The sequence below is a fragment of the Delphinapterus leucas genome, chromosome 2 (assembly GCF_059928025.1).
Source record: "Delphinapterus leucas isolate spDelLeu-1000000601 "Yukka" chromosome 2, BTC_Dleu_Yukka2, whole genome shotgun sequence".
In the NCBI taxonomy this organism is placed as follows: Eukaryota; Metazoa; Chordata; class Mammalia; order Artiodactyla; family Monodontidae; genus Delphinapterus; species Delphinapterus leucas.
The window spans coordinates 73,955,463-73,978,568 of record NC_143130.1 but is presented as its reverse complement, the minus strand read 5'-3'; the positions used below and the strand labels follow the sequence as shown (position 1 = coordinate 73,978,568).

At 50.5% G+C, this 23,106-nt stretch overlaps 2 protein-coding genes across 5 annotated transcripts in view; both read right to left on the bottom strand.

Moving 5' to 3' along the window:
* Positions 1 to 1,304: 1,304 nt before the first annotated feature.
* The window catches only part of LOC111177698 (death-associated protein kinase 2), a 119,238-nt gene continuing 97,436 nt past the window's right edge, over positions 1,305 to 23,106 (bottom strand). The window contains exons 6-12 of one of the 4 annotated variants that reach the window (XM_022579739.3): positions 21,200 to 21,248; positions 20,457 to 20,483; positions 17,472 to 17,624; positions 16,400 to 16,445; positions 4,347 to 4,436; positions 4,156 to 4,239; positions 1,305 to 1,542 (exon numbers count right to left, since the gene is read on the bottom strand). In XM_022579739.3, the coding sequence (XP_022435447.1) occupies positions 1,462 to 1,542; positions 4,156 to 4,239; positions 4,347 to 4,436; positions 16,400 to 16,445; positions 17,472 to 17,624; positions 20,457 to 20,483; positions 21,200 to 21,248 (530 nt within the window). In that variant the 3' untranslated portion in view covers positions 1,305 to 1,461. The other 3 variants (XM_022579737.2, XR_002645432.2, XM_089907134.1) reach the window with 3 other exon arrangements.
* Positions 10,271 to 16,393, bottom strand: LOC149750178 (death-associated protein kinase 3-like). The gene has a single exon (XM_089907138.1). It carries the CDS (start codon positions 14,909 to 14,911, stop codon positions 14,420 to 14,422), a length of 492 nt encoding a protein of 163 aa, XP_089763264.1. The 5' UTR covers positions 14,912 to 16,393; the 3' UTR covers positions 10,271 to 14,419.

Sequence of the window (23,106 nt, the reverse complement as noted above, 5' to 3'; positions counted from 1 at the left end):
TCCCATGTACTTTCTCAGCCTTGGTGCCTCACCCTGACCCTTTATACTTCTGGCTTCCAACGGTCTTCTCGTGGGTTTCTGATCAGCACCACCATTCCTTTGGCCTGGAAAGCAGGGCTCAGATTTCTATGTTGTCAAAGTTCTCTTGCCATCTTCACTCAAGGGTCCAGGTAATCCATCTTTTTTTTCCTCTCCTTTCTCCCTGTAGGTCCCTCTTTGACCTTCTCCAACCACATCTTCGTAAAGCCGCCTGCCCCTACCTTGGCCATCGTTGGCAGGTGTATTAGTTCTCTGGAGCGGCCGCAACAAAGAAGCACAGTCTGGGTGGCTTAAACAACAGAAATTTATTTTCTCATAGTTCTGGAGGCCAGAGATCTGAGATTGAGTCTTGGCAGGGTTGGCTTCTTCTGAGGCCTCTCTCTTTAGCTTGTAGGTGGTCGCTTTCTCACTGTCTCTTCATATGGTCCTGTATGTCCTGATTTCTCTTCTTATAAGGACACCAGCCATATTGGATTAGGGTCTACCTCAGTGACCTCATTTTACCTTAATTACCTCTTTAAAGACCTGTCTCCAAATACTCAGTGGTACCAGAGGTTGGGAGACACAACTCAGTCCACACCAGCAGGGGTGACTGTCGTCGTAGCGGAGGGAGCACAGGCATTATATGCTGGTACCTGGGCTGATTTTCTTGGGCTGCACTCCTTTAGGGAAGGATGTAGAAGGTAGGCACCCTGCAGTCCAGAGGGGGTGGTTCAGTATGACCTTCGGAGGTGCTTTCCACTCAGCACCCCAGCTGCTCCCCGACAGTCATAGGCACCTGAGCTAAAGAAAATCAGATCGGGAGAGTCCTAAAAGAAGCCGAGCATCAGGTAAACCAGAAGTTTAATAAAAATGAAAAAAATTACAACACAGTGGGCTGAAAATGGGCTGCTTTAGAAGGTTTGATATGTTGGCCAGCATGACACGTGGACTCCATGTGGGTTCTGGGAGGTCACAGGATTGGTCCCTCACACCCCAAGATTCATTTCACTTCTTATCTTGTTCCCATGGGGGAGGCCTCTGCTTCCTGGTGTCAGTTTTGACCAGGCTGGTTCTGAACTCCCTCATCCTGTGAGGAAAGCTGCCTGAATCTGACCTTCACCCATGATGATGATGGTCATTTGCATAATTTTCTTAGGTCCACATCCCCATCCCAGGTTCTGAGGTTGGCAGCAGGTGAAAGCCCATTTTGTGGAGAATTAAGAGCTTTGGGAGTGCTGGAGTCTCCTGCATTCCCAGGAGGTGACAGCCACAGCTCCCAGGGTCTCCTGGCTCCCCTGCAAATGCTTCTGAATCCTGCATGCCCATCTCTCTTGCAAAGTGCTCAGGGATGCAGAATGCCTGGGTGCTGGCGACAAGCGGGGTCCAAGAGTCTGCATAGAAAGGAGCCCTGCGGGGCCTGGCCACCTTGAGCCTGGCCAGTTAGGAGGTACTGCTCCTCCTCCGGGGGTGGAGGGCTTTCCTTTTGGCGATGTCCTCCTCTGTGTCACTCTCACAATTCCTCTGGAAGACAGAAAAAAAGAGAGACCCAGGGCAAGAGGGTCAGAAGGTGCCAGGAATGGGGTTGTGCTGGGTAACCTGAGCTGATACACGTGGGTCATGGGCCTGTAAACCAGGGAGATGGACATTGAGGGGAAGCCTGTTGCTCTGTCTAGACACCAGGGGTGGGTGGGATGGGGGTGGGGAGGGACCTGAAATGGGGCCAGACCAGCTGCCTTGAGGCCGCCTTCCCAGGAGGAAGGAATACAGGCAGAACAGAGCATCTAGGGAAAATCAGGTACCAGAAGAGGCCAAATTATAATAATAATGAAAATTATATCCGGTGTCCTTTGTGGCTGCCACATAATCAAGACCACTTGGATAGTTGGTCTGTGGGCTGGTGGGTCTCCTGAACTCAGCCTAGAGAGAACGGAGGGATAGCCACAGGGATCTCCCCAGACTCTGACGGCCAACTCTCCCCCTCTTCTTTGACTGGCTTAAGCTGCACCTTTAGCCAGCCCTGCCATGTAGTCTTTCCAGGGAAATGGCTTCCGTGCTCCATTTTTATGAAAGAGAAAAAGAGCAAAGTGCAGTCCATCAGCTCGTACATGGCTAAGCCAGAGTGGAGCAGCCACCCTGGTGGTCACCGTGCCTTTTTCATTCACACCACATGCATCTAATTAAATTATTAAAACTATTAAACAAAGTCCTAATTCAGAAAGACAATGCAAGTCATAAAAAAAAATCTATTGTCAGATGTTCAATTTTAATGCTTCCTAAACAAAAGGACGTATCTTTTCTTTTCTTTTTTAAGGAAAATGCCTTTTGGAAAACTGAATAATAGATGTCTGGAACCCATTCCTTTTTCTTTTCTTTAATTCTTTGGCCACGCCATGCAGCACGCAGGGATCTTAATTCCCTGACCAGGGATCGAACCCTGGCCCCCTGCAGCGGAAGCCCAGAGTCTTAACCACGGGACCACCAGGGAAGTCCCCTGGGACTCATTCCTTTTCCACGTGTAGGGTGAGCCATGGAGCTGATATCAGGTGCTGACTGTTTGAGTAAAAAAGAGGACTATTTTAAATGTTTGCACAAGGACAAAAATTAGGAAAGAGTTTTATACGCTTTTCAATTACTCTCTGTTCCTCTTTCCCAATGGCCAGCACCGTATCAGGGCAACTCGGCCTGAAAGGCATGCCCGCTGTCAGCCATGTGCCTACCCAGGGCCCTCTCTCCTTCCCCTGGCCTGAGCCAGCTGGCAATCCAAGGTCAAGATCAACTTTAGCCAAATACATCCTGGACCAAGCCCGGATATAACAATAAAAATAACTTGAGCTCTGCTGAATAGAAACTTTTGAGCATGAGTCAGAGCCATACAATACAAAAGACGGCTGGAGAACAGTTTGCCTGTGATGAACAGGGATTTTCAGAGGGAGCAAGTCCAGTCCCCTTTTACAGCAGATGAGGAAGGCAGCCAGAGAAGGGACATGGCTTGGCCAAAGCCACACGGTTGTTTTGGGTCTCTGGAGCCATAAATCCTCAAGTTCCGGACAAGAGTGAGAATCAAGAAGGGCTCAGGCTGGTGGGGGGAGCACAGGGGCTGCGCCAGGTCCCGCAATGCAGCCTAAGTGCTGTGCGCCCTGAGGCTGCCCAGGGCTGCCGGCCCATTCACCTCAGGCTGCCGCCTTCCAGCCTCTTCCTGAGCAGGCAGTCACCTTCTGTCCTGACCTGTGTCATCCTAGACCCTCCTGGGGCCCTCACCACACTCCGTGAGCAGTGGGGAGGGTCTGTCAGGGAACCTCGACCAGCTGCAATACTAACACTGCATTTCGTAGCACCAGCACTGCATTTTACAGTTTACAAGAGGGTTTTAAACAACAATAATAGCTGCTAATAAGTATTGACCACTTAAAATGCCAGGCTCTAAGAATATGTCATCATTTAATCCTCATGACTACCCTGTGAGGTAGGAACTACTGTTAACCCCATTTTACAAATGATGACATTTTGGCACAGAGAGGTTAAGTAATTTCCTCAAGGTCTCACAGTAAGTGGAAGATTTGAATCCTAGCAGTCTGGCTCCAGAGGCCATGCTCTTGACTACTATATTATTTTGTAAGTCTCTCATTTTAGATGTACGTAAGTCTCTCATTTTAGATGCAACAAGCTAATCAAATATAAGATATCATCTAAATATTATTGTTTTTATTATTATTGGCAATCTAAAGCAAAACAGAAATGGGAAAAATTGGCAAATGAATGTAAAGCTTTCATTCTAAAGCAGATCCTTGGATCATCAGGAATTGATTTTGGATTGCCCCCGGCAGTCTCATTGTCCACTGTTCCCACGGTTCCTGGCAGGCTACAGGTCCTCAGGGGAAAGCTGGGGCTGTGGAGTGGCAACAGCAGTACCTTTGAAAGCCCACCAGGAAAGGATTCGAGGTCCTCCAGAGGCTCATGCTGCCCCCTTGGAGTGCCCCCTCCCAGCACTACCCCAGTGGTCCCCCCCGAAACACAGATCACAGTGCAGAGCCTGCCAGAAACAGTTAAGCCCCACCTCCTCTCCCCGCCCCCTTCCCCCCAGCTCCAGGCCACACCCAGAGTTCCACCCAATCAGAGGGCATTGCATTTACCCACCAGGTCCTCATTCTGCCTGAGCTGCACCTTCTTCATCAGGGAGCGGGTGAGGTGGTTACACAAGGAGACAATGCTGAAGGAGAGCTGAGGGAGGGGGAGGAGAGGAACCGCCAGGTGAGGATGTGCACCGAGACCCCGGAGGGAACCAGGGGCCCACCTGGCCCCGCCCCCACCCCTAAGCCCTGACCCACCTTCCACCGCCTGCGGACATACTGCTTCTTGAAGTTCTCCAGGTTGACCAGGGACTCCCTGCGCACCAGGGCTTGCTGGTTGTCCACAGGCTGGGAGACAAAGCAGAGCATGGCGGTTGACGCTGGGCTTCGGATGGCAGCAGGGCCCCTGACCTCACGCCACCCTTAGCCTGACCCCGGGACCTCCCTGCTGGGCAGGGCACGCAGAGGAACCTCACGCTGAGGGCAATGGCTCCAGAAGTCCCAGCTGTTCCGGAGATGCCCTCGGCACCCCTGCGCTATTATTACCACAGCCAGATGTGCACGCTGGCTGGGCTGGAGGCTCAGCCCCTACCTCCCCGAAGGGGAAGAGCAGGAGGCAGTTCCTTCAACCATGGGTCACTCTGGGGAAGGGTCATCGTACAGCAGCCCACGATGCCCACTGTGCACTGGGCCAGTTCTGGGCCTAGCAAAATGGATGCCTCGTTAGCAGACGGGCATTAGTACTCCACTCAAAAATAAATGTAAGGAAATAGGGGCTTTGATGGGGGTCGAGAGGAGATGGGATGTGTAGTTGCCTTTCACTGCTTGGCAGTCAAGGCTTAGCTTAAACCCTGACTTCTCCAAGAAACCTGGCATGGCTTCTCTGAGCCTCAGTTTTCTCATCTGTAACATGGGGATAATAAATAACATTGTGTCACAGGGTTGTTTAGGATTAAGTAAATGGGGATGTAAAGTGCTTAGCTTAGAGTTGCTCAATAAATAGTAATATATTATTGATAGCCCTCCTGTCTTCTCCATTCCATCTTTTTATAAATTATTTTATTTTTATAATAGCTTTATTGCAATGTAATTGATATACAAAAAAAACTGGACATATTTAATGGACTCCAATGTGAGGAGTCCATTCCCTCATGAATTCCTGCCTCTTCGTAAAAAAAGGTTTTCCTAGATTGAGAAATCAAGAGATGGGTTTCAGGGGTTCTGTGAACCTCCTGAAATGGTCTGCAAATTTTAGTGCATCAACTTGTACATAAATGTTCATAGCAGCATTATTCATAATAGACAAAAAGTGGAGAGGACCTACATGTGCATCAACTGACGAATGGACAAAATGTGGTACGTCCATACAATGGAAGAACTGAATGGCAAATCCATGCATGGAAAGAATGAAGTACTAATACATAGTACAACATGGATAAACCTTGAAAACAGTATCATAAGTGAAAGATGCCAGACACAAGAGGTCACGTATCGTATGATTCTAATTACATAAAATGTCCAGAACAGGCAAATCCACAGAGACAGAAAGTAGATTAGTAGTCGCCAGGGCTGGAAAGAGGGGAGGATGCGGAATGACTGTCTATGAAAGGGTGTGAAGTTTCTTTCTGGGGTGATGAAAATGTCCTGGAGTTAGATAGTAATGATGGTTGTATAACCTTGTGAATATACTAAAAAGCACTGCATTGTACATTTTCAAACGGTGAATTTTATAGTATGTGAATTATAGCTCAATAAAAAAAAAAACTTAGTGTATAAGGTACAGACATACATTTCCTCTGAGAAGAGTCAATAGCTTCCAGTGATTCTTAAAGGACTCCGTGACTCAAGGAAACAAACTGCCTGAGGCGATCCATAAGGTCCCATCCAGCTCTATTCTTCTCTCTGCTCTGACAGCCTCCTCACAGCAGTGCCTCCTCTGGCACCTCAGTGACCGCTGAGTGAGGTCACTCATTGATTCCTGATGCTGGTCTTGTCTCCTAACCACACTGCAAGCACACCTCCATGCCTGTTTATTTTTCATCATGGCGCCAGGTGCCAGTGGAAGCCAATGCATATGGCCGGCCCACACTGCTCTGGACCTGACATCTTCTGGCAGGAGGCCCCTTCCCTGTTTACCCAATCTCCCCCCTCCAGGACGGCCTCTGTGTGTTTCAAAGCCCAATTCAGACATGACCTCTTCCAAGATAACTTCCAAGAAACACTCTCTCTCTCCTAACATGACCAAAACACGTGTGCTCCTTTATTATACTTAAGCCCTCTCTCGGTCAGCTCTGCAGTGGAGTCATCCCACTAGTGGACAACAACAGGAAGAACTTTCTTCATGTTTTTGTCAATGTTTCCTCATACCCACTCCTGATGCAGAGCATAGGACAGTGGGTGCTGAAGAGCTGTATGGATAAACTGTTTCCCTGAGCTGTTGCAGAATCAAACCAGAACGAAGTCCCAGGACCTGCTCATTCCCACCGGTGAGAGGCCCAGGCACCTGCATCAGCCCAGCCGTGAGACCACGGAAGGGTGTCATGACACCATGACTCCCCACAGCTCTGCCTGGGAATCAGCGAGGTGAGAGGCAGAGTCCTGGGGAGGTCAGGGAGCAGGGAGGAGAGGGCACGCAACCTTGACACAGAGGGGAGATGAGAGAGCCAGGGGCTATTCGCTCCCCCAAAATGGGACACGGTGGTTTGGGCCAAAGAGTGCAGGAGGGGAGAGAGGAGGAAAAGGAGGAAGGTAGGGAGGAGAGAGAAGAGAAAAGGATGTTGCTCTCCCAGCTCTTTCCTTAACCCCCTCTCACCTCCTCCGCAAGCCCAGCCCTGGCTTTAGGTCCCATCTGGAAGAGAGATGCAAAAGAGGGCACAGCGCAACTGATCTGTGCCGAGCCTGCCTTTTCCTGGCACCAAAACCTTCCAGCAGCTTCTGGGCACTCTCAATAGAACCCAACAGGCTCACCAAGAACCCCAAGGCCTGTATCATCTGGGTCCTTCTGTAACCTGATTTTCTCCCCATCTCCTTGCTGTCCCTGTGGCTTTCATGGCATGGGTCTGCTTGCTGGTCCAGGAACCCAAGGTCTCCGGGTCTTATTGTATTTACTTTGTCATTTTGTTCCGGTCTTTGCTCAAATGTCACCTCCTCAGGAGGCCTTCCTTGACCACCCTATATAAAATAGCACCCAGCTGCCCCATGCAACTCACAGTGCCTCTGCCCTAGTTCTTCATAGCACCTGTCACTACCTGACATTTTATTCCATATTTATTCATTTGTTGTTAATTCCACCTCCCCATACCTCTCAGCAACTAGTTTCTCCTTCCCAAGGTGACTGGCATCCTGCCTTCCCAGCCCACAGAACATTTCTACCTCTAACTTCACAAATGTCTGCAATTCACCTTCGAGTCGAACCCTTGCAAGGGACACTCTTGCACGTCACTTGGACAGTTTGATGAGCTAGAATTAGTAGACTCTGGGAGTTAAGGGACCTCTTTTTGTCTACTTACTGATTGAGCCCTTGTGAGGCGAGAGATGGCTAAACCCCACGTATGGAAGGCTGACAGGCAGGCTCGGGGAGTCCTGTTAGTGAGAATCCCACCTTCCAACTGGTCCAGCAGTGCCAGCCACTGAGCAGAGATGCCCAACTAAAATATCATATCGGACCATTCCCAGAGGCCATTCATGGGAGGTGATGCAGTTACTTCTAGGGCCCTGTCTATATGCTACACAAAACAGCATGAACTCTGAGGAAGAGGCTATAAACCTGTCAGGCTGGCCTTTCCCAATCAATGGGCCTTGTTGGTTGCTAAGAGGCTCACCAAGTGCTGACACTGTTGTCATCTAGGCATGAAGGCAGAGAGACATAAATTCTGCAGTGAGATCAGTTCCCAGAAGGAATGTGGCACCAACACTTTGGATTAAATTCAGGGTGTGAGGGGCAACAGAGTTTGTTCCGCCTTCTCCTGACCCTCCCCTTTCTGCAAACAAACAGTGCCCACTTTCCAGCCTTGTGGTCCTTCAGCGATACCAGAGAGTGTGGGTGATTTTGACCAGGCTCCTAGGAGCATGTTTGGTGTCTCAGAAAAATGTTGGGAAGGGAGAAAAGAAGACAGAACGCTGTGGCTAAAGTCAGGTTTTTTTCATGCAAGTGTCTCTGAAAAAGTCCATTGGGGAGAGCTAGGCAGCACCGACATCCACAGAGCAGGGAGATGAAGCAGCAGCCATCCTCCCAGGCATAAAGACAGACCCTGGCTTTCCAGAAGAGGCACTCCAAAGACTTTCTCTAAATACCAGGCCTCCATAAAAAGAAACGAAATTGAGTTATTTGTAGTGAGGTGGATGGACCTAGAGTCTGTCATACAGAGTGAAGTAAGTCAGAAAGAGAAAAACAAACACCGTATGCTAACACATATGTATGGAACCTAAAAAAAATGGTACTGATGAACCTAGTTGCAGGGCAGGAATAAAGAGGTAGACATAGAAAATGGACTTGAGGACATGGGGTGGGAGGGCGAAGCTGGGGCGAAGTGAGAGTAGCATCGACATATAGACGCTACCGAATGTAAAACAGTTGGCTGCTGGGAAGCAGCAGCACAGCACAGGGAGATGGGCTCGGTGCTTTGCGATGACCCAGAGGGGTGGGATAGGGAGGGTGGGAGGGAGACGCAAGAGGGAGGGGGTATGGGGACATGTGTATGCATGTGGCTGATTCACTTCGTGGTGCAACAGAAACTAACACAGTACTGTGAAGCAACTATACTCCAATAAAGATCTATTAAAAAAATAAAATAACATCATAAATAAATAAATATCAGGCCTCCTCTACAAACTGCCAACAGTTTGCAACTTTTCGAACCTCCATCTGAGTCACTACTCCAGCCCCATCCTCCACTGAAAGCCATGGACACATGAGCACCCACTTTCCTCTCGTGCCCAGGACTGTCTCTCTGAGCCTCGCTCCTTCATCTCCCTTAGTGGCATCTCTCTGTACGTGGCATCTCCACCTCTTCCTTTTGCTGGCTGTTTTGCTGGCTGGAGCCTGGGCCCTGCTGGCCTTACCTCCCTGTTTAACCAGGAAAGGAGCACGTGAGGCTTATAGGGACCTGAGTCTCTACCTCCTTATGCCTGGGTGGGGAGAGCTGCAGAGAGGCTGTGTTCCTGCAGGTTGTCCCTACACTGAACAAGCCAATGGAAAGAGGTAAGAATGTCCCTTTCCTTGCCTAACCCAGCCTTACTTTTCTGAGTTAGGTCTCAGCATAGATACACTCTCACTTTTAATCTTCTCCCCGGGACCTTCAGTTTTCTGAGCAAGGTTTCATCCCCAGGAAAAGCTTCAAAAGCTCACCTGTGTGTCCGGAGCCTGTGCTCCGCAACAGGAGAGGCCACAACAGTGAAGCCCGCGTACCGCAAAAAAAAAAAAAAAAAAAAAAAAAAGAAAAGCAGGGGCATGTGACTCCAGAATGTGTATCCAGATGATAAGTAATTATTCTTGATTTTGTCAGGTGTGATAATGGCGCAGTGGTCATAGTAAAAAGAAACTCCCTATCAGAGATTCCTGCTGAAGAATTTATGAGGTACGTCAGTCTGAAGTTTGCTTTAAATTACTTCAAAGCTGGGTAACGGGTACGTGGAATTCACTCTGCCATTCTCAATACTTTTGTGCAAGTTTTGAAAATCCCCCATAACAAAAAGTTAAAAACAGAAAGTCTCCCTCTTTTAAATCTCTGTAACCTCCTTCCCTTTAATCTCCATTTGACAGCTCCAGGTTCCTGACACCAAGCTGGGCTCATCCCCATATCCCTCCAAATTCTGCCTGGTACCTTCCCCACAAGGCTACAGCTTGGAGGGGAGTGTTGGGGGCAAGACACCCCCCCCCGAGAATGTTTCTGCCCTCTGCCACCCCTCTTACCCTTCCTCAGTCAGAGTTCGTCTCCCTCCTGTTTTCTGGAATATTAGGTACCCCTGTTTTCTCACTCACCATGGCCTTCCTCACCTCCCAGTTGGTTGGGGCCCCATCTGTCCCAGACAGTGAGTCTTCATTCAGGGGTTATCTTGTCCTTATCTGTCACCTCCCTCCAGAGCCAGAGCACAGTCAGTGTTTGTTCAATGAACTGGCCTCTTCTGCTCCTCAAATATGCCCACTGCTGGGTCTCCTCTCCAGGGGCAAAGAATCTTCTCCACAGGCCAAGAGTTTCACAGACAAAGCAGAAAAGGCCATTCAGTTCCACAGACATGTACAGAGGCTGCCAGTGGGGGTGGGAGCTGAGCACCCAGCCACCTCCCACAAGGGCCCACAGCCCTGCCTGATGGAGTGAGGTGGGAAGTCGCCACCTTCAAGATCACCTGGAGAGGTGGGTGGCTGGTACGGGGAAGGGGTTCGCAGAGGAGACTCTGGCTTCTCCTACCATTATTACTCTGTTCCATCCCTTCACTGCCAGCACCCTGCATCTGCAGAATCACCGGTTACCACGTTATCACGCCATCTCCACCCTTCCCCACGCAAAAGGGTAATCGTGTGCAGCATGCCTCTGCCTCAGACCAGGGACAGACTGCTGCCTTCCCCAGGCACCGACTCTCCAGCCTCCTTGGGAATCGCTATTCAGGAAGATGTCACACGCTCACCCTGCGCTCCCCAGGATGGCATTTGCCCAGAGCACAGAGGCTGACCTTTCATTCACAGCCTGGTGAATGAAAGGATCCTCTGTGACGGTAGATGGGCCGGCCCACAGAGCGGCGTCCCCCAGGTCTTCATCAGTCTAGGTACCAACGAAACACCCCATCCCGCCACCATCGGCCCTGCCCTGCCCTGTCCTTCATGTCTCTGTTAAAACGCCAGCTGTGGGTGTGTCGGGAGGAATCTAGCAGGTCCTCTGGCTGGGCATTCCACAGGCTTCCTTGGGCTCCCCTTGGCATCAGGTTCTGCTGATGCGAGTCGGACCAGCCAGGTGACAGAGGAAGGTCACAATCTCCTCTGATTTCCCTGAAAGACCTGGGTGGCATTTTTCACTTCACTTCATTTTGTCTTTGGAAACTCTTAGTACATAAAAGAGTCTGTTCATAGAACATCTAAATGACAAGTTGTTACCCACGACTGGACACGAACACAGAGAAGACGATTCCACTACTGTGAGGAAAACCACTTAGGGTTCTGACCCCAGCTCTGGGGCTGACTAGATGGGGGACTCTAGACAAATCCTGTCCTGTAAAATCCTGTAAAAAGAGGGTGTCGGGTGGCTCACGTCTGAGGACCCACCAGTATGGACAGTGTGAAGCTGATCCACGATTCTAAAATAACCACTTCTCTCTCCCTTTTCCCAGTCTCCCTAATTCAAACCATCATCCACATCTTACTACTTTATTGCATTTTATTTCGACCTTCACAAGAAAGTTTGCCCTGAGTTGCTCAATCAGGGGCTTCCTTTCCTTAGGAAACCTGTTGACTTGGCCAAAGGGACCTTTCATCTTTGCAGTGCCTTATGCCAAATGGGTATATCATGTCCTGTAATGGGGCAGGAAAATTCTTGGAGAGCTCGTAGATGGGTCTTTTGTATCAGTTCTTCCAGACAGGGTTTAGGGAACAGGGCTTTGCCATCTTCCATCGATTCCAAGATGCACATTTTTGGATCTCTGAAATCAGGACTTAACTCCCAAACAGTGGCATCATATCCTTACTGTCGGTCTGAAGTGAAGGCAGGTGTTCCGGAAGATGACCACACTGATTCTGCCAGCCATTGGGGCCACCCAGCCTCAAAGTGTTTGACGTTAGATTCTCTGCTCGAGGTTCTTTTGTTTTTGTTTTCTTGTTGTTGTTGTTTTGTTTATTCACTTGTTTTGAGGTTCTTTTGGATCCCACTGATTGTGCAAATACAGAAAGCAAACCTGCACGAGTACCATGGACCTGGGACTCCTATTCTCAGTGGAGGATTTTTCCATCCCTCTACCCAGTGTCAAGTTTGAGACACACACGTTCCCTTGCCTCCCCTTCCTGCCTGGTGGCTTTATTTCCCATTTACCCTTTCAGTGAGGGTGTCCCAGCTTTGTATGTGGAATCTCCTATTGGACTTCCCATCCTGGGCTTTTTTTTCTTTATTTTGGCGTCATAAAATAATGATGCATTTACATTTGATGAAAATATGCTTTCTTACAGTGGATGAAAAACGTTTCTCTTACAAATGTTATATATGATATTTGAAGCGATCCAGCATGCGAATAGAATTAGAGGTAGGATTTTAAAGAAATGGTTTCATGGGATCACAATCTCATGCCTCATCCTAAACCACTCCCCATCTGTGCTGCTCACTGGGCATCCCTGCCCCCACCAGCACGTCAGGCTGTTGACTGCCTGGCGTCCATCATGGCTCCCCATGACTCTTGGGGTGAAGCCAGAGCTCTTTAATACGGCAAAGCCCTGCTGGTCCTGTCTTCTCTCCAGCCCCATCCACGCCATATTCTCTCCCGTCCAGCTTTCTTCCTGTCTGAGCAATTTCAGCTCCAGGCCCCCTCCCAGTACAGAGCCCTGGCATGACAGCTCTGTGGGGAGCACTACCTTCTCCCTGGTTTGCTTAGCTGATCTCAGCTCCAGCGTCACCACCTCAGGGATGCCTTCCCTGACTAGATCATCCCCCACTGCAGGCTCCTGCAGTGCTGCATCCTTCTCTTTCATTGCATAGGTCCCAGCTGCAGTTCTACCTTTGCAGAATGTTCTTGATGAATGTTGGAATCCGTTACTGGACTGCAAACTTCGTGAGAGCAGGAAACATGCCTGTTTTCACTCAACATTGTATCCCTGGGGCCAGGCTGAATGCCTGGCAGTAGACAGGTGCTTAGAAATTCTTTGTGAATGCATAGATAGATGTGTCTTGGTGTAACCTGCCCCACAGCAGAGAGTAAACTCTTGGAGACTGGGGTAGTTAGGGGAAGCAGAAGGAGCGACGGACATCATCAGAAAGTCTCCACTTTTGCCACTATTGTGACCTTGGGCAAATCACATCCTCTCTGTTTCCTCAGCTCCAAATTGGGAATAACACCTACCCCACCTATCTGATGGGGGGTTTGTGAGTCTGTGAAGGCACTTTGAAATGATACGATCTGTTCCCTCACCCCCAAGCTTCTAGCACAGCACTGGGCCCACACTCCACACTCTTTCTCTGTGAGCTAGTTGGCTGGCCCCTCCTCCGGGAAAAGGGAGACAAGATGATCCAGTCCTCAGGGAGGGGTGCGCACAGCTTGAGGTCAGGAAGGGAGCACTGAGTCTTGGGCTCCCCAATCTTAATGTCCACCCTCTTCAGACCTTAGGGACATGAGAAAAGGAACCTGCTTGTTGAGTCCTTTCTGGCCTTCATTCCCAACACGAGATTGGAGCCGTTAGCCAGAGGCGGGAAGTGGAGAGGGGTGAGATGCTGCCCCTTCTGTCCTATTCTGCAGGTGATCTTCACACAGGGACACAGCTGGATGGGAACGATAAACTGTGTGCCTTCTAGGACACACTTCTTAGGACAATTGCCTGAAGGTATAAGGCTTCCACCTGACTTGGCAAAATACATGAAAATGCTTACTTTACCTCTGGGATCTGAACTTTTATATTAACGTGGATTTTTACAGTAGAGCCTATTTCTTCCCATATACTTCATCTTAGAGTCAGGCATCCTGGGTTTCTGTTGCATCCGTATCAACTAGCTATGAATGAACCTCAGTCATTTTCCCTCTGGAGGTCAATTTCCTCTTCAGTTACATGGAAATGACAGTAACAACAATCATAATACCACCTACCTTCCTGTCTCACAGGTTCCTTTAAGGATCAAAGCCATAAATGCTTGGTAAGTGAAAAGTCAATAATAAATGAAAAGTAATCTTTTCTCTGTGCATTCAGAATCCCTCCTTCAGCAGCAGGAAAGCACCAAGCCAACTGACTGTTTTCCCTAGTTAACTAGAATATTACCCAAGACCTGCAATCTACAAGGCGGGAAGCGAGATGTGAACAAATCCATTATCACAAATCAGTTATCAGGTATCTCTCCAGGGCTAGCCGTCCTCCCTCTGTAGGAGAGTACACTGACGGGTGTTCATCCTCAATCGTTTTAACAGCTTAGCTGCCCTGCCAGCCACCCTCCCAGAAAACCAGGCTGGTGAGAGGAGGTACAGAATGGATAACTAGCTAGCCCCTCCGTGATTCTGCATTCTGGGAAGAGGGTGGAAGGCTATGCTACAGACACACACCCCTGCAGGAGAATACTAGTCGATGCCCTGGCAGGGCAGTTGGGAACAGGCTTCAGCAAACCATCCAGGATGCATTCCTGACTCGATTCTGGTGCTCAGAGCTTCAAGCTGGCCTAGACTTCCTCACTGCATGATCTGTTGAGCAGCTCCCCTAGGCACTCACTAGAGTCCTGGCAACACACGGAGCTGGGGCTGTCCATGCTCCCACTCTCCAGCTGGAAGCCGCCCACCAGTTCCTGGAGCCACTGTAAGTCTGCCAAGAGCTCCTGCCCCAGGGCTTCAAACTGCACCTGCAGATGGTCCAGTTTCCTGGCTGTGCTCCCGAGGCGGGACCCCGTGGCCCGGATGTCCTCTCGTAGGAGCTTCTTCGAGGACTCTACTTTGCGGAACTCGTACCTGAGCTGGGACAGGTCGTGCCGGGCTCTCTCACTCTCCTCCCGGTACCAAGCCTCCTTCTCATTGTAGATGGAGACCAAGGTCTCCACATCGTCCTGGATGGTGTCACGGGCCCCCGCCAGGGCCCGGCATCCCTGGTCCACCCGAGCCACGTCCTCGACCACATAGGCAAAACGCTCAAAGTTGACATAGGTGTTGTCGGGGGGCATGCTTGAGTGGCATTTGAGGGTGTACTCTCTCAAGCGCTCGGTCTTCAGCTGGGCGGGCTCTGCCTTGCGCTGTTCAGGGGTTCTGATCTCTCCTTTGGACTAGGGGGTGTTTAGACAGAAGGGCCAGAGTTACTTTGACGTCTGCTCCAAGGGCAGTCCAAGGTGCAGGCAGATGGCACACGAGCAGCCTCTTTGCATTCACTGCATGCGCCAGGCCACGGGAGGACCAGGGCGGAATGATCACCCACACAGACCGTAAGAAAGGTCAGGTCGAGGAGGACGGGTGCTGCCTGCACACTCATTTCAGGGCAGGGTGGTCCACAGCCATTAGAGAGGGTCTCCACACGCATAGCATTTAAGGGTGCTCGCACAGACAAGCAGGCTAGAGCCAGGATTCTGCAGGCATCCACTCAAGGGAGGAAGCATACAAGGCCATGGCTGATGGGGGGAAGCTGGGGGCTTCTCTCCCTCATGGCTGGTGGGCTCCCTGGGCCTTGGCAACACTCAGCAAGCTGAGCTAGGAGGCAGCCCACCAGACTCCCTAGCTCTGTGGTCTGGGCCCAAACCTGGAGGGCCCGTGGCCTTCCCCATCCTTCAACAAGCAGATGAACCTGGCCTTCTCCAGAGCACTGCAGCCCTCCCTGCTCTCCATCTCCCGTGGGCCTCTGCCCCTTCTCATCTGCACCCTCAGATCATCCTCGCCAGCTCTCCCATCTAACAATTTCAGTGAATGGGAAGTCTGGTGACACCCCTGGGAGCGCACATCTCATCAGTCAGCAGAACTAGGGCCAGAATCCCACTCTCCTGATTCCTATCCTACCAAAGTGCTTTTCACTGGCACTTCACTGTGCCTAGACTGCAACGCCCTCTGAAAACCCAGCAGCTGGAAGCCCAGTTACAAGGCGGGTTAGGCAGGGAGTCACCTTTGTGTCCCCACCCTCCCCAGAGAGAATGGAACTGCCCTAAGGAGTGGCTGCCTCTCTCTCCCAGCAGGCCTCCACCTCAGAGCCCCATTCCCTGAAGTCTCCAGGGGCCTGAGGAAGCCAGTGACCGGTTTGAGCGTCATCCTTTACTCAGGACTTCGAAAGTCAGAAACAAGGAGCCCCGGTTACAAAGTTGAGGTTTTTAACTGTCACTGATCTCTCTCTACAACTGAGGAGTCCTGATTTCTGCTTTGAGAATGACAGTGACGTGTCCTCTGACAAAGAACCCTTTGTAAGATGGGCCCAAAGAACAAGGAGTTCAACTGACATTCGTGAAGGTTTCATTTCATAAGTCACCTGAACACATGAAATAGAAACTTAAAACTTGTAGACCTATTTGAACAAGCCCAGACCCTTAGAAGCCGCCAACTAGCTTTCGTCTGGGCTTGAGGGTCAGTGTTTCAAGCAAAGGCCTTTCCATAGGTCCCCTGCCTCCGGCCGCCCCAGGCAGTCCCCGGCGACAGAGCAGGGAACTGCTCACTGGAACTCATCACTGTGCCCTTACCGTGATCCAGGGATGCCTGAGAGCCTCTTGGATCGTGAGCCGTTTCCTGCAACGAGGATCAGAAAACAGTGATGGTCCATGAGAAGCTGAGGGCAACAGTCTCCATTCTCACTCTTCTTAGACCTCCTTTTTGGCATTCTTCAACCACTGCCGTCAAACTAGAATAATAAGGTGGGGGAACTGGCTGCATTCTCCACATTCCAGAGAAAGTGGTCCAGGAAGACACCTCAATAAAATGACATCACATAAACCCTCATCTTTGGTCCCAGAGTTGAAGGGGCCGACACCACACTATGGAAGAGTCATAAATGCTCTCCACCGCAAAACCTCTGGTCTCTGTTTTTCTGTCTGCCTCCCGGATCCACTCTCTGCCCTTCCCTGCTCTGTACCCATGTAGGGTGATCCCATCCCACCTAGCACTGATCTTCAATAGGGAAATTGGGCCCCTGCACTTTAGACGACCCCGCTCTGCCCCTCTCTAAAATCTGTGGGACCAAGAGGATATGGTCTCCTAAAGTCTGTGGACCTTACCCCTGCCTCATCTAGGCCGTGCTCTGGGTACCCAGCACCCTATAAGCCCCTGCCCATCTCCTTCTTCGATCACACAGCCACGGGGCTCACCCTGGGCCCTGCAGAAGGTGTGGGATTAGCAGGTCTCCTATTCTCCCACTGTTCTGACCCCTCTGGGCCCACTTCCGCCCACTCCCATCCTGAACTGACTTGAAAACCCTGCCACTTTCCTTTTTGAATCCTAGTTCCAGGTGCCTTTGGGACAGACCGCAAAAGATAATGAGCCCTAGAGAAACCCAGGTTGACTTCTACACACACACACACACACACACACACACACAGAGTTATTTGCATTTCAGCAGAAAAAGAAACCAGAACGACTTGAGGAAACAAGATGAATGCCAAGTCTTGACCAGTCCATACTCCTCAGCACCTGCCCAGATTAGACCACAATGGTCGATGATAGCCCATGGCAAAGCAGGGACAGACGGACACGGCTTTGGGAGAGGTGGCAGGAGAGGGTCAGTACCTGAGAAGCCACTGCCCTCCTCTGTTCTCTTACCGGGTCTCTTTAACCAGAAGCTTCCGAATGAAGTCCTTGGCCAGCTCGCTGGTCTGGCTGAAGAACTCCTCATCAAAGTTGTAACTCACTGCTGTGATATTTGCCAGTGTTTCCTGCTTTGTGTCTCCCAGAAAAGGGGATGCTCCACTGAGGCTGGGCACACAGAGAGGACACACATGACTGTGGGAAAGTAGATGCAAGTGGGGGTGACGGACTCTGGGAACCCTGACTCGTACTGCTGTGTGGGCATGGGAGGCTCCCCGCAACCCTGCTGCCCTCTCTGGGGGGGCGGGCAGTCAGCAACTCTTCAAATGAGTCCAATTGAATACACTTTATGGAGCTCCTGTGACAGACAGAAGTACCTGTGATAGAGAGAAACCGTGTCTTCAAGGGACTCAAAAGGGGAGGGGAGACAAATACAGAGACCTGGCTCTTCATAATCTCCAGCAGAGCACAGAATAAAACAGGAGGCCAGAAAAAGGGCTGTGGGAGCACAGGACAGAGGGGAGGCCCAGAGCAGGCTTCATGGGAGAGCTGACATTTGCATCAGTTGTGTCCTGAAGAACGAAGAGGTCGTCAGCAGTAACAGAAGGAGCTGGAGGGTCTTCTAGGCTAAGGGAGCAGCTTGAGCATAAAGCCTGAGAAGTGTGGCAATAGATGGGCCGTTAGGGACTGGAAGGGTGAGTGATGTTCCCCTGCAGGGTCTGTGGGGAATGTGTTGTTCAAGTAGTGACTCCTGAATCTACTGACTCATGATCCAGATGTGCCATTGTCCCAGAGGTCCCTGTGCCCTACCCTAACCCTCCATGCGCTCCCTGCCTCGATTAATGATGTCACTTCATGAACGTACCCAAGCTAGAAACACAGAATCTTTGACTCTTCCTCCTGTTCCCTCACCATTTCTATCGGTTCCATTTCCTAAATACCTCTTAAAGGTCATCCCTATCTCCATTGACACTTTCTTGGGATAGTGAAAGCAAGGTACCCTGGAAAAAAAAATCTGATATTTCAATCCTGGATATGAATCCCAGCTCTGCCACTCATGTATGAACCTAGGAGAGTTACTCAACCTCTCTGAGCTGCAGTTTCCTCATCTGTAACCTGAAGAAAAGAAAAGTCTCCACCTCACATGACTGTTGTGAATAAGTATATATAAAATGTTGAAGAATAACTATATAGAGACTGTTCCGTGCAGTCCTGGCCCATACTAAGAACTCTGGAATTGATGGTCATTATTATTGTCATTGTTAGCACACAAAGAACCCTCTATGACTCCCTGTTTTCTATAGAATCACATCTGAACTCCTGAGCAAGGCATCAGAAGTTGGTCCACACGCTCCATATATTTCACCACACTTACCAAGCTCACCGCTCCCTTCCTCGGCTAGGACAGCCCTTCCTTCCCTTTCTACCAGGAGAATTCATCTCATTCCTTCTAGCCCAGTTCAAATCAATCTCTCTCTTCTCTGTCTCGCTCTCCCCCTCTCCCATTAAACCTTCTGCAGTCCCAGCAAACCAGTGGCTCTCCCATCTGTGTCTCACAAAGCCATGTTCATACCTAAAGGATAACCTTGGTCCCACTGGGTAAGAGTTCGCTGTCCGGTGTCTCCCACACACACAGGGAGCTCCAGGCAAGCAGGACAGATTCTCCTTCAGGTAGTATCCTGAGTGCCTGGCACAGTGCCCACCATGGAGCAGGCAGCCAATAACCTGTACGGAATTCAATGAGCTACAAGAAGATTGTGTGCCCTGGAGACACTGGAATTCCATACTCTTTTAATATGGAAACCAGAGTTCTGAAGATATCAAGGTGTCGAGGGTCAACATCTGAATATTCTGGCTCTAGTCTGGAACTATACAGCAATGCAGCAAATTCTCTCTCTCTGCAAATTCCTCCTTCAAGTTCCTCCAGGGCTTTTAAAAAATACTGATGCCTAGACCCCGCTCCTAGCGATTCTGATTTCATAGATCTGGAGTGGGGCCTGGGCCACAGTAGATATTGAAAGGTCTGGCGTGCAGCCAGGGTTGAGACCCGCTGCTGCAGCTCGGGGGACAGGATGGGCGGGGTGGGGGGGGGAGGCGGGAGGTGTCTACCACATCGCACAGAGCTCCCAGTCCAAGGGGAGCCAGAGGGATGCTTTACAGGGATGTTGAGAGAGTTGAGTGCTGGTGCCCCATCCTTCATCCCCTCTGGCTGTGGGCTGCCTCTTACCCAGAGTGCCATAAAAATACCATTTTCCAGGAGTGCTGTGAGAGGAAACAGTTGGGAAGTACTGATGAAATGAACACCAAGTAATCAGCCGTGTCTGTGTCTGAGCAGTGCCAGGAAGTTTGCACGTCGGCTTATTTAACCCTCACAACACACCCATGGCAGGAAGTTTGTGATTCCTACTTTTCTGATGAGAAAAACAGGCCCAGAGATTCAGTCTCTGCCCCAGGCCACAGAGATGGAAAGTGACAGGTCCACTACCCGATGCAGGAAATCTCTGCTTAAGCACTTAATACTTCAGTGACAGGAAAGAGAGACTCTGGGGAAAAGGGAAGAGAGAGAATGTGAGAGGAAAAGGGATCTTGAGAAAGGCGGGAGGAAAGGCAGAGAAAGAAGAGGCAGGGTCAGGAAGGCCATGGCAGCTTGAGGGCTGTCCCAAGGCTTCGGAGTGAAAACTGACATTTTCACAGGAACCCTAGGTCCCGGTGAGGCTGAGCGGTGGACCCCCGACCACAGGAGGGATGCAGACACAGTCTGTGCGGGATGGAGGGCTGCAGGCTGCTCTCCTGGGTTCCTGCCCAACCCCAAGACGAGGGTCAAATGTATGAAATGGAGCTGAGAGCACTTAGCCTCAGGTTTGCTGTGTGGCTCTAACACATCTGGTCGTGGTGGGTACTCAGGAAATGTCAGTCTGTCTGTCTGCCTGCCCCCTCTCATCCCTCCCGCTCCCCCCTGGATCTGAGCTGGGTCAGAGCCCCGGGATCAGTGATACTCACAGGATGTAGGTGATGACGCCGATGCTCCTGTAAAACAAAGAACCGTCGAGTCAGGGCTGCGTGGCTGTCATCCCAGACCAGCAAGGGACTCCCCACGCGGTTCTGAGGGCCCTTTCGTGGCAGCCCCTGGATGCCATCTCGAGTCCCACGCCCCTCCCCACTCCACTCTTCAGTAGCAGCCTGGGACTTCTTTGGAGTCATCAAGCCCTGGACGTTGAGTCCAAGGACCCAGGTTCAAGATCAGGTACTCCCGCACATGCAGGCTGCGATGATCACCTCTGAGCCTCTTTCTCCTCTTAAAATGAGGATAATGAGAACTACCTCACAGGACCACTGGGAGGATTTTAGAAAACCACGTGATCAAGCTGCTTAGCCAACTGTAGAGCGTGGCTCACATGAAATGAGCCCCATCCGTGCAGAGAATCCATCACCGCGGTATCCCCCGGCCCAGCACAGCACCTAGAGCATGAGGCTCCCGGTAATCACCTGGCTGACTGGTGAAGTGAGCTATGGTCACTATCATCTTCATCGTGGCTGCAGCAGGCCTCGGGTGAGCCTGCACCTCCAGCCTCACCTCTCCCCTTGTTCTCTGCCTCGGCCGTGTGCTCACTGGCCGCAGGTCCAGCACACCCAGAAGAGCCAGGGGCTCTGAAAGGTCAGTGTGAAGGAAGAGGTTTTCACGGTCAAGGGGGATGTCAGCCAGAGCCGGGGTCTGGGCCACCTGGGCGGCCTGTACAACTTACCACATGTCAGCCTCCAGGCCCAGGGGCTCATAGTTCACAATTTCTGGAGCTGAAAGAAGCCATGTTGAAGAGTCAGCAGGGGTATGAAAATGAGAAGAGAGGATCGTAAGGAGTTTGAGGGAATTTGGTGCCAAGTGTCTCCATCCTGAGCCCTCGCTAAGGAGAATCAGAGAGGCAGATGGGGTTAATCTGGCTCTAAGGATTCTGAGGAAGGGAGCTGCCTCTTATCCTGATGGTGAGGAAGACGGGACAAAGGGACTCCTGGAAAAGGAAGAGGAGGGTGGGGAGAGGAAGATGTGGGAGGGGACCATGCGGCCTAGAACAGAGCCTGCTTGAGAACTCTCCACTGGAAACCAGTCAGGTCAGCGCTGGAAGGCGATGGAGGAGAAGAGGAGGCAGAGAGGGAATCCACGCTCCTCTGAGTCTGTCTGAAAGAGGGCAAGTCCCACCTGAGGAGCAGGAGGACGTTCTGGTGGCCACTGAGGTGATGAGCCTGTGGTGCCCGAGGGGCATCCAGAGGAAGGTGTCCAGGAACAGGCTGGGTATTGGAGGTGGGGGTGGGGTGGACCAGAGCCATCACACAGGTGGAAACAGGAGCCGTGCGAATGCTGCCATGACCAGGAGAAGGTGCAGAGTCTAGGAAAGACGACTCTACCTGGGACAGAAGGGGACCAAATGGTGCCTGGTGATCAAGCCCATAAGCCCTGGGAAGCAAGTGTTGAATTTCACACTCACTGCAGTGCCCAGAGAGTGCTGAGTGTGGGCAGTGGAGATAAGGGTGCAGACGACTCTCTAAAAAAGCGTGGTGATGAGGGGCTTCCCTGGTGGCGCAGTGGTTGAGAGTCCGCCTGCCGATGCAGAGGACGCCGGTTCGTGCCCCGGTCCGGGAAGATCCCACGTGCCGTGGAGCGGCTGGGCCCGTGAGCCATGGGCACTGAGCCTGCGCGTCCGGAGCCTGTGTTCCGCAACGGGAGAGGCCACAACAGTGAGAGGCCCGCGTACCGCAAAAAAACAAAAAAACAAAACAAAACAAAAAGCTTGGTGATGAAATAGAGAAGAGAGGATGATAACTAGAGAAGGGAGAGGGATTGAGACTTTTTAACCACGAATGGAAAAAGGTGGGGAGTGGGAAAGGCTAAGTTTGTTCATCTAGAATAATATCAAAACCTCTGCATCTATAGGATGTGCCCCCATCCCACCCTCCCAGATGCAGAGAACCACTCTCCTGGCTTATTTTTCAGCTTCCTAAAAATGATGCCATACTGCATGTGATCTACTGTCACTTGACTTTATTTCCCCACTCAACATGATGCTTCTAGAGTTCATTGAACGTTCATCCATGGTTTTTCATCTTCACTGCTATATAATAGTCCATTGTGTGAATATAGATCATCTTCTAGTCATTCTCTTGGTGATCATTTGGATGGTTTCCACTTCTTTTATTCTTTTATTATATTATTATCTTTTATTGGAAAAGCATTGCTATGAACTCTTTTGTACCTGTCTCCTGAGACACACATGAAAGACTTTCTCTAGGACAGTGATATTCAAAGTGCAGTCTGCAGGCAGTCTGCAGACTGTCACTGGTCCTGACAAGATATGTACAGAAATTGACAGTAAGCATTTAGAGACTTGCATAGCAATTGGACATTGCTGTGACACTCAAACCGTGATCACTTTTCTAGGAATTTATTTTTATTGTATCTTACTGAACAAGCAGTCCAGGATAGACGTTTTTTTTTTTTCCAAGTGGTTCACCATAGAGAGTTTGAGGAGCACAGCTCACTTTCTAGTGCTCATCTGCTCGATATACATACACACTCATTTCTGTCCTTCAGGTGCTTTTGTTTGTCCATTTTCATCTGTGCTTTTCATCTTCTTTCTTGTCTTTTTTTTTTAAATCGCTT